Source organism: Leptodactylus fuscus, chromosome 5, assembly GCF_031893055.1.
Source record: "Leptodactylus fuscus isolate aLepFus1 chromosome 5, aLepFus1.hap2, whole genome shotgun sequence".
Classification (NCBI taxonomy): domain Eukaryota; kingdom Metazoa; phylum Chordata; class Amphibia; order Anura; family Leptodactylidae; genus Leptodactylus; species Leptodactylus fuscus.
Window position 1 is genome coordinate 188,341,308 of NC_134269.1, and position 11,341 is coordinate 188,352,648.

At 51.3% G+C, this 11,341-nt stretch overlaps 1 protein-coding gene across 2 annotated transcripts in view; it reads left to right on the plus strand.

Moving 5' to 3' along the window:
* The window catches only part of GEMIN5 (gem nuclear organelle associated protein 5), a 33,786-nt gene extending 26,388 nt beyond the window's left edge, over positions 1-7,398 (plus strand). For both annotated transcript variants that reach the window (XM_075274806.1, XM_075274807.1), the window contains exon 29: positions 6,685-7,398. In XM_075274806.1, the coding sequence (XP_075130907.1) occupies positions 6,685-6,852 (168 nt within the window). In that variant the 3' untranslated portion in view covers positions 6,853-7,398. The remainder of the gene's footprint in view (positions 1-6,684) is intronic.
* The last annotated feature ends 3,943 nt before the right edge of the window (positions 7,399-11,341 follow it).

The following is an 11,341-nucleotide window of genomic DNA, read 5'->3' on the forward strand; positions in this document are numbered from 1 at the left end:
TGTCCCCCCATCTCTGCCCCCAGTTTCTTGTCCCCCCATCTCTGCCCCCAGTTTCTAGTCCCCCCTTTCATTGGCCCCCAGTTTCTTGTCCCTCCATCTCTGCCCCCAGTTTCTTTCCCCCCCTTCATCTGCCTTCAGTTTCTTGTCCCCCCTTTCATTGGCCCCCAGTTTCCTGTCCCCCCTTTCATTGGCCCCCAGTTTCTTGTCCCCCCATCTCCGTCCCCAGTTTCTTGTCCCCCCCATCTCTGCCTCCAGTTTCTTGTCCCCCCATCTCTGCCCCCAGTTTCTTGTCCCTCCATCTCTGCCCCCAGTTTATTGTCCCCCCTTTCATTGTCCCCCAGTTACTTGTCCCCCCCATCTCCGTCCCCAGTTTCTTGTCCCCCCATCTCTGCCCCCAGTTTCTAGTCCCCCCGTCATCTGCCCCCAGTTTCTTGTCCCCCATCTCTGCCTCCAGTTTCTTGTCCCCCCATCTCTGCCCCAGTTTCTTGTCCCCCATCTCTGCCCCAGTTTCTTATTCCCCCCATCTCTGCCCCCAGTTTCTTGTCCCCCCTTTCATTGGCCCCCAGTTTCTTGTCCCCCCATCTCTGCCCCAGTTTCTTGTCCCCCCATCTCTGCCCCCAGTTTCTTGTCCCCCCATCTCTGCCCCCAGTTTCTTGTCCCCCCATCTCTGCCCTCAGTTTCTTGTCCCCCCATCTCTGCCCCCAGTTTCTTGTCCCCCCATCTCTTCTCTCAGTTTCTTGTCCCCCCCCCATGTCTGCCTCCAGTTTCTTGTCCCCCATCTCTGCCCCCAGTTTCTTGCCCCTCCATCTCTGCCCCCAGTTTCTTGTCCCTCCATCTCTGCCCCCAGTTTCTTGTCCCTCCATCTCTGCCCCCAGTTTCTTGTCCCCTCATCTCTGCCCCCACTTTATTGTCCCCTTGTCATCTGCCCCGTTTCTTTTCCCTCCATCTCTGCCCCCAGTTTCTTGCCCCCCATCTCTGCCCCCAGTTTCTTATTCCCCCCATCTCTGCCCCCAGTTTCTTGTCCCCCCTTTCATTGGCCCCCAGTTTCTTATCCCCCCCATCTCTGCCCCCAGTTTCTTGCCTCCCCTTCATCTGCCCCCAGTTTCTTGTCCCCCCATCTCTGCCCCCAGTTCATTGGCCCCCAGTTTCTTGTCCCCCATCTCTGCCCCTAGTTTCTTGTCCCCCCCCTTCATCTGCCCCCAGTTTCTTATTCCCCCCATCTCTGCCCCCAGTTTCTTGTCCCCCCTTTCATTGGCCCCCAGTTTCTTGTCCCCCCATCTCTGCCCCCAGTTTCTTGTCCCCCCTTTCATTGGCCCCCAGTTTCTTGTCTGCCCCCAGTTTCTTGTCCCCCATCTCTGCCCCTAGTTTCTTGTCACCCCCTTTCATCTGCCCCCGGTTTCTTGTTCCCCCCCCATCTTCGTCCCCAGTTTCTTGTCCCCCCAACTCTGCCCCCAGTTTCTTGTCCCCTCGTCATCTGCCCCGTTTCTTGTCCCTCCATCTCTGCCCCCAGTTTCTTGCCCCCCCATCTCTGCCCCCAGTTTCTTGTCCCCCCTTTCATTGGCCCCCAGTTTCTTGTCCCCCCATCTCTGCCCCCAGTTTTTTGTAACCCCCCATCTCTGCCCCAGTTTCTTGTCCCCCCCTTTCATCTGCCCCCAGTTTCTTGTCCCCCCCCTTTCATCTGCCCCCAGTTTCTTGTCCCCCCCCTTTCATCTGCCCCCAGTTTCTTGTCCCCCCCCTTCATCTGCCCCCAGTTTCTTGTCCCTGCATCTCTGCCCCCAGTTTCTTGTCCCCCCTTCATCTGCCTCCAGTTTCTTATTCCCCCCATCTCTGCCCCCAGTTTCTTGTCCCCCCATCTCAGCCCCAGTTTCTTGTCCCCCCATCTCTGCCCCAGTTTCTTGTCCCCCCATGTCTGCCCCCAGTTTTTTGTCCCCACATCTCTGCTCCTAGTTTCTTGTGCCCTCGTCATCTGCCCCGTTTCTTGTCCCTCCATCTCTGCCCCCAGTTTTTTGCCTCCCCATCTCTGCCCCCAGTTTCTTGTCCCATCTCTGCCCCCAGTTTCTTGTCCCCCCATCTCTGCCCCCAGTTTCTTGTCCCTCCATCTCTGCCCCCAGTTTCTTGTCCCCCATCTCTACCCCCAGTTTCTTGTCCCCCCATCTCTGCCCCCAGTTTCTTGCCCCCCCCTTCATCTGCCCCCAGTTTCTTGTCCCCCCATCTCTGCCCCCAGTTTCTTGGCCCCCATTTCATTGGCCCCCAGTTTCTTGTCCCCCACATCTCCGTCCCCAGTTTCTTGACCCCCCATCTCTGCCCCCAGTTTCTTGTCCCCCCATCTCTGCCCCCAGTTTTTTGTCCCCCCATCTCTTCCCCCAGTTTCTTGTCCCCCCCCCGATCTCTGCCCCCAGTTTCTTGTCCCCTCGTCATCTGCCCCGTTTCTTGTCCCTCCATCTCTGCCCCCAGTTTCTTGCCCCCCCATCTTTGCCCCCAGTTACTTGTCCCCCCATATCTGCCCCCAGTTTCTTGTCCCCCCATCTCTTCCCCCAGTTTCTTGTCCCCCCATCTCTGCCCTCAGTTTCTTGTCCCCCCCATGTCTACCTCCAGTTTCTTGTCCCCCATCTCTGCCCCCAGTTTCTTGCCCCTCCATCTCTGCCCCCAGTTTCTTGTCCCCCCATCTCTGCCCCCAGTTTCTTTCCCCCCCTTCATCTGTCTTCAGTTTCTTGTCCCCCCTTTCATTGGCCCCCAGTTTCCTGTCCCCCCTTTCATTGTCCCCCAGTTACTTGTCCCCCCCATCTCCGTCCCCAGTTTCTTGTCCCCCATCTCTGCCCCCAGTTTCTAGTCCCCCCGTCATCTGCCCCGTTTCTTGTCCCTCCATCTCTGCCCCCAGTTTCTTGCCCCCCCCCATCTCTGCCCTCAGTTTCTTGTCCCCCCCCATCTCTGCCCTCAGTTTCTTGTCCCCCCCATGTCTACCTCCAGTTTCTTGTCCCCCATCTCTGCCCCCAGTTTCTTGCCCCTCCATCTCTGCCCCCAGTTTCTTGTCCCCCCATCTCTGCCCCCAGTTTCTTTCCCCCCCTTCATCTGCCTTCAGTTTCTTGTCCCCCCTTTCATTGGCCCCCAGTTTCCTGTCCCCCCTTTCATTGGCCCCCAGTTTCTTGTCCCCCCATCTCCGTCCCCAGTTTCTTGTCCCCCCATCTCTGCCCCCAGTTTCTTGTCCCTCCATCTCTGCCCCCAGTTTCTTGTCCCTCCATCTCTGCCCCCAGTTTCTTGTCCCCCCATCTCTGCCCCCAGTTTCTTTCCCCCCCTTCATCTGTCTTCAGTTTCTTGTCCCCCCTTTCATTGGCCCCCAGTTTCCTGTCCCCCCTTTCATTGGCCCCCAGTTACTTGTCCCCCCCATCTCCGTCCCCAGTTTCTTGTCCCCCATCTCTGCCCCCAGTTTCTAGTCCCCCCGTCATCTGCCCCGTTTCTTGTCCCTCCATCTCTGCCCCCAGTTTCTTGCCCCCCCCCCATCTCTGCCCTCAGTTTCTTGTCCCCCCCATGTCTGCCTCCAGTTTCTTGTCCCCCCATCTCTGCCCCCAGTTTCTTGTCCCTCCATCTCTGCCCCCAGTTTCTTGCCCCCCCCATGTCTGCCTCCAGTTTCTTGTCCCCCCATCTCTGCCCCGAGTTTCTTGTCCCCCCATCTCTACCCCCAGTTTCTTGCCCCCCCCTTCATCTGCCTTCAGTTTCTTGTCCCCCCTTTCATTGGCCCCCAGTTTCTTGCCCCCCCCCCTTCATCTGCCCCAAGTTTCTTGTCCCCCCATCTCTGCCCCCAGTTTCTTGTCCCCCATTTCATTGGCCCCCAGTTTCTTGTCCCCCCCATCTCCGTCCCCAGTTTCTTGTCCCCCCCATCTCCGTCCCCAGTTTCTTGTCCCCCATCTCTGCCCCCAGTTTCTTGTCCCCCCCCCCATGTATGCCTCCAGTTTCTTGTCCCCTCATCTCTGCCCCCACTTTATTGTCCCCTTGTCATCTGCCCTGTTTCTTTTCCCTCCATCTCTGCCCCCAGTTTCTTGCCTCCCCATCTCTGCCCCCAGTTTCTTGTCCCCCCATCTATGCCCCCAGTTTCTTGCCCCCCCCCCATTTCTGCCTCCAGTTTCTTGTTCCCCCATCTCTGCCCCCAGTTTCTTGTCTCCCCATCTCTGCCCCCAGTTTCTTGTCCCCCCCATGTCTGCCCCCAGTTTCTTGTCCCCCCATCTCTGCCCCCAGTTTCTTGTCCCCCCTTCATCTGCCCCAGTTTCTTGTCCCTGCATCTCTACCCCCAGTTTCTTTTCCCTCCCTTCATTGGCCCCCAGTTTCTTATTCCCCCCATCTCTGCCCCCAGTTTCTTGTCCCCCCCGTCATCTGCCCCCAGTTTCTTGTCCCCCCGTCATCTGCCCCCAGTTTCTTGTCCCTCCATCTCTGCCCCCAGTTTCTTGTCCCCCCCCATGTATGCCTCCAGTTTCTTGTCCCCTCATCTCTGCCCCCACTTTATTGTCCCCTTGTCATCTGCCCTGTTTCTTTTCCCTCCATCTCTGCCCCCAGTTTCTTGCCTCCCCATCTCTGCCCCCAGTTTCTTGTCCCCCCATCTATGCCCCCAGTTTCTTGCCCCCCCCATTTCTGCCTCCAGTTTCTTGTTCCCCCATCTCTGCCCCCAGTTTCTTGTCTCCCCATCTCTGCCCCCAGTTTCTTGTCCCCCCCATGTCTGCCCCCAGTTTCTTGTCCCCCCATCTCTGCCCCCAGTTTCTTGTCCCCCCTTCATCTGCCCCAGTTTCTTGTCCCTGCATCTCTACCCCCAGTTTCTTTTCCCTCCCTTCATTGGCCCCCAGTTTCTTATTCCCCCCATCTCTGCCCCCAGTTTCTTGTCCCCCCCGTCATCTGCCCCCAGTTTCTTGTCCCCCCGTCATCTGCCCCCAGTTTCTTGTCCCTCCATCTCTGCCCCCAGTTTCTTGCCCCCCCATGTCTGCCTCCAGTTTCTTGTCCCCCCATCTCTGCCCCGAGTTTCTTTTCCCCCATCTCTGCCCGCAGTTTCTTGTCCCCCCATCTCTTCCCCCAGTTTCTTGTCCCCCCCATGTCTGCCCCCAGTTTCTTGTCCCCCCCATGTCTGCCCCCAGTTTCTTGTCCCCCCCATGTCTGCCCCCAGTTTCTTGTCCCCCCCATGTCTGCCCCCAGTTTCTTGTCCCCCCCATGTCTGCCCCCAGTTTCTTGTCCCCTCATCTCTGCTCCCAGCTTCATGTCGTCGTCCCCCAGTTGGACTCACCTTGCCACGCTCCGCCGCCGCTCGCTCCCTGCACATAGGTGTCGGCTAGCTGGCTGCGTGTGGCGTATATGAGGCAGAGCGAGGGCTGGCGTCAGGTTGCTATGACAGCCAGAGCCTCGCGCTGCCTCCCTGGCCTGTTAGGCGTGCCTGCCATACACAGCCAGCCGCCCGACACCTATGTGCAGCAGCCTCCTCCTTAGCTTAGAGCTGTGTAGGTGGCCTGGGATAGCTGCGGCGCCAGGACCATGTGGGCTGCCGCCATCTTCCTCACTGTTTCCCTGCTGAATCGGCACGCCCACATTCAGCCCCCAACCTATGGTGCCGCAGCCCTGGCTCCAGAGCCCGCCCACAGCCTGCCATGCACCAATAGGAGGTGCGTGGACAGACCAGTGCTGGCGGAATGCTACAGCCCTTGCCGGAGGATTCTTTGGAGGGTCACGGTGGCGATTTGGGGGTGAGTGACCCACATGTAAAGTAGCCTATTACCTCTTCCTGGGAAATGTGTGTGAAATTTCCCCAAAATCTATTCAGCTGTTTGGCTGTGATTGAGGAACAAGCATCCAAACACACAAACTTTCACCTTTATAATATCAATAGGATTGAACTTAAGTGGTTTGTGCACTACTGACTACTACTACTGACTACTTACTACTGACTACTTACTACTACTATTGACTACTTACTACTACTACTATTGACTACTACTACTACTGATCACTACTACTGACTACGACTACTACTGACTACGACTACTATTGACTACTACTATTACTACTGACTACTACTACTGACTACTTACTACTACTGACTTCTTACTACTACTACTATTGACTACTACTACTACTGATCACTACTACTGACTACGACTACTACTGACCACTTACTACTACTGACTACGACTACTACTGACTACGACTACTACTGACTGCTACTACTACTGACTACGACTACTACTGACTGCTACTACTACTGACTACTACTACTATTGACTACTACTACTACTTACTGCTACTACTGTCACTACTCATAGCTTGTTGGTTGTAGTAGTCAAAATAACTTAACAATTATGAAACTCTGCATTGTGTTGTCAATATCAGATTGGTGGGAGTCCAACATCGGACTTCCCTACTGATCAGCCGTCCTCTGCAACTAATACACAGAGAATAGATTAAGAATCAGACAGCGCTGTTCTCTGCGTAGTGGTCAGACCAGGTACTGCATATTAACTCTTATTCATTTGAATGGGACCTAAACTGCAGTAACTCGGTACAGCGCTATCTGCTTCTTGCTCTGTTCTCTGTGTATCAGCTTCTAAGAGCAGACATATGCTTGGTGAGATGTTGGGTGGAGTCATCTTGCTGACTCTTGAGATTTGGCCGTAGCTGTGTCTTGTTCCTTTCACACTTTTCATTATATTTCCTCAGGTGCTGCCATTCCCTGATGTTCTGGAGAGCTGCCTGGTCATTCTTCACCTCCCATCTTCTAAGCTGACCTCTGATGTACATGGACAGGCCATAAGTCTTCTGCAGAGCCATGGTGCTGGGTTACCGGACCACCATAAAGTGACCAGCAAGCTGTTGTCAACACTATAAGGGCAGAAGCCTAGAGACTTAGTGTAGGATTTGGCATATTATTGCTTCCAGATCTGCAATAACCACTGCACTAGTGCCGGCATCCATCAGCTGCCTTTGCTTCTCTTCGAAGCTGTATACTATAGTCATCCACGCTGTGTATATTGCTGCTGGGCTATGGACTATGTGTGCAGCACTGGAATGAAACCGCAATGGTCTAATTGAGGCCTTAGGATGCATGAAATATGCTGAACTATAGCTTTAAGAGGCACTTTACAGTCGCTCCATGCCAGGATGAGGCTGGTCAATGCCAAGGATTCCATCTTCTTTGTTTTCTATATTCTGTTTATGTACCGCCATCGCAGCAGTGATGGAAAGTGCACTGCTAATAAAGGTGAAGGCTTTCTGGTGGTGAGCGTAAAAGAAGGTCACCTTTACAGTATTTTTTTTTTTCATTGTTCCAATGCAAATGAGGCAATTTTTTGTGTTCTTGGCATAAAAAAAACCTACCGTTTTGTGTCTACAGCTCTTATGAAGACCAATGTGTTTCCATAGTTATGAGCTACAACTCTCGTCTGATCTGGATTCTGCAGATTTCGTGTAACAAGGGGTTAATGTGGGTAGCACTGCAGAATCCGACTACACAGGGTTTGTCGTCTGTTACCATAGAGGCAGGTCTACATAGGAGTTTATACACAATATTACTTTGACACTTTCAATCATTTACCAACTTTCTCCATTCTTTTAGTTGTGTATTGGAACAATAACATAAAATAGGCACAAGGATGAGTCTATACGAGATTAGAGAAGATTTTTCTATTTTCTTCCTTCTTGAAACACCATTATTCTTGCTGATATTACAGCTCATCACTTAAAGGGGTAATCCAGTTCCTCCTATTGATGGCTTATCCTTTACTACCGTAGTTTATATGCCGATGGCTGTGTTGCTCACTTGCGGTACGATGTGTAGTGTCAGGTGTGGGTACTGCAGTGCTGTCCCATAGACTTGAATGGAGCAATGCTTATATGGCAGTGCGGCTCTCTGCATGTAAACAATACCAGGAACCCCACTATCATGGTACAGCTGATCTGCAAGGGTCCTGGGTGTGGGACACAGAAATAATATTGATGACTTATCCTAAAGCTTCGCCATCAATAGTAGACACTGGAGAATCCCTTTAAATGAGGACTTCTATATTTGTGAAGTTTTTGAGATAATTTCTGCAGTTTCTTCCATCTTTCGGTGTATTGTTTATTAGACTGTATGTATACATTGTTATCTACTTAGGATTGTCTGGAAGAGTAAGAACAGGTCTCCTGGAGGGAGGAGGTAAGATGAGACTTGCTAAGGCCATGCCTGGCCCACTGCAGCAAAAACCCACTCTGATTCCTCGGCCAGACAAAATAATTGACGATTCCCCTGTGTCAATGGAGCTCTAATGTGTATGTATAAATCTACTCAGCTATCTATATCAGTTCCTTAACGAGGACCTTTCATCAGATTGGGCACAGGCAGTTCTATATACCACTGGAAAGCCGACAGTGCGCTGAGTTCAGCGCACTGTCGGCTTTCCCGATCTGTGCCCGGTGTAAAGAGCTTACGGTGCCGGTACCGTAGTGCTCTATGGTCAGAAGGGCGTTTCTGACCATTAGCCAGAGACGTCCTTCTGCCTCGCGGCGCCAATCGCGCTGTACAGTGTGAGCAGGGAGGAACGCCCCCTCCCTCTGCTCGCAGTACTCGTCCATAGACGAGCATTACCAGGAGCGGGAGGGGGGAGTTCCTCCCCGCTCCACAGCACAGCGCGATTGGCGCCGCGAGGCAGAAGGACGTCTCTGGCTAATGGTCAGAAACGCCCTTCTGACCATAGAGCACTACGGTACCGGCACCGTAAGCTCTTTACAGCGGGCACAGATCGGGAAAGCCGACAGTGCGCTGAACTCAGCGCACTGTCGGCTTTCTGGCAGTATATGACACTGCATGTGCCCAAAAGTGGTGAAAGGTCCTCTTTAAACAATCTTTTGGGGGACTCCTATATCGATGAGCACTCCATAAGATTATGTGATCAGTGGGAATCTGACGTCCAGGGAACCCCATAGATGAGATGGTTTAAGATGTATTCAGTATGTAGGAGAACACTGTGGGCTCTTGGCTGAATATCAAGCACAATGCTGTAGAGGCCGTGCTTGGTATTGCTGCTCAGACCCATTCACTTAAAAGGGACTGAGCTGCTGCTGTACCATGTCATTGGTGCAGGAAAGAAGTCACAATGCTAGGAGTCCTGAGTTTCAGATCCCATTGATAATTTATCCTAAGTATAGGTCATCAGTATACAAGTCCTAGACCACCCCTTTAAGATCATGATGAGGCCACCATATTACATGTAATGGGTTTCTATCATTAAAAAAAAAAAAAAAAAAATTAAACTAAAGGCGCATAAGCACGTTCATCTCTATCCTTTAGCTTGAATTTTTCTTCTTTATACTAATTGTGCTCAGAAAGTACAGGGGGCGTCCTCCCCCAGGGATCTGAGCACAGCCTGGTCATTCATCCAGCGCTGCCTTTCTTATACTCCGTCGGCCATTGTCCTCCTCTTCTTACAGGAGACCACCACAAAATAGCCGATGGACATGCGACAATGACAAGGCTGTGCTTAGAGCCCTGGGGACGCCCCCTGCGCTTTCTGAGCACAATTAGTATAAAGACATTCAAAAACGGCAGCTCGGACCTTCACGATAAAAGTTAGAGAGGAATACCCTTTATGAAGAACATTCCTACCTGCCTTTAGTTTAAAACAGGTTTGTTTTTTTTTTTTGTTTTTTTAATGACAGAATCCCTTTAAGTGCACTTTCCATTCCTAATGTTTCAAAGCATGACGGTCATTCATGGCAGCCATTACTGGAGGAGGTTGTCCTGGTGGACAGAGTATTATGGTCATTTACAGCAGTCATGTCCCCTTTCCTTGTATGTACGGGAGTATGGCGGCTGAGATGCATTCATGGAATTGACACTGTGAACCTCATTGTTGTTTGTACACACTTACTGTCATGCCAAGGAAGACTTGCTTTTCTTTTTTTTTTTTCCAAATAAAGTTTAAGATACTGGAATTTGTCTTAAATTATTCAAATGAGGTGACCTGCATCCCCATGGCCATGTATAGAAGGGGCGGCGCCTGTTATTTGTTTGGTGGCCTTAAAGAGGACCTTTCACCGATTTGGGCACAGGCAGTTGTATATACTGCTGGGAAGCTGACTGGCTGAATTCAGCGCACTGTCGGCTTTCCCGAACTGTGCCCCGGGTAAAGAGCTATTGGTCCCACTACTGTTGCACTTTATAGTCAGAAGGGCGATCCTAACAGTCAGTCAGGAACGCCCTTCTTCCCAGCAGTGCCTATCGCACTGTACACGACAGGAACGGCCCCTGCCTCTACTTACAGTGCTCGTTCATTGTCTAGTATTATCAGGAGGGGGTGTTCCTCCCCGCTCACACTGTACAGCGCTATAGGCGCTGCTGGGAAGAAGGGCGTACCTGACTGACTGTAAAGAGCTACGGTACCGGGACCAATAGTGCTTTACCTGGGGCACAGAAAAGCCGACAGTGCGCTGAATTCAGCTTTCAGCAATATATAGAACTGCCTGTGCCCAAATCGGTGAAAGGTCCTCTTTAAGGCTGAGGGCTCCACAATGCAGAATTTTTTTTTTTTTTTTCTTGCAGATTCTACTGTGGGGTTTTTTGAGCCTTCTGCTCAAGCCATTCCTGACTTTGTCTTTAAAAAAAAAAAAACAAAGCAAAATCTTTTCCACAACATAGGGCCTCAGCCTAAAGGGAGCAAAGGAGAATAAGGGATCCTCAGTGATCAGAATGGCAGATGGAGTTGTGGTGCACATGTGAGGCCACCGCTCTATTCATTGCTATCCCGTACCCAATGTAAAGATCCATCAGACAATGACCACGATGACATTCATTCTTGCATGTACGCGTCCTAGAATGGCCCTACTGGCCAGTGTACCGGACAGCGAATTAAGGGATGTTGTGATGTCATGAGCTGCTATGGAACCGCAACGCCAGATCCTGCCTCCATACTTTCCCCGTAGTCTGTACTTAACCCCTTTTTGCTGGTGGCCAATTTTCAATTTTTGTTTTTGACTACCCCGCCTTTCATTTTTCCCATTTGTGGGACAAATTTTTCTTCATAATGGTACCATTTATTATTCCCATGTACTGGGAAGCTGGAAAAAAAAAGTTCAGAAAACTTTCTTCCAGGCTTAATTAAAAAAAAAAAATTTTTTTTTTGTTTTTGCTGTTCACAGCCAGAATGACAACCTGCACCCTATATTTTACTTTTATTAACATATTATTCTCCTTACAAAACCCCCCCAAAATTTTTTTTTAAAGTTGGCATATTCTGACACCCAGAACTTTTTTTTTTTTTTACACAAAAAATATTTTTAGAACTTTATAGATAGTGGGGGACAGTGTATTAAATTTATAGGACAACACCCATAGACATCC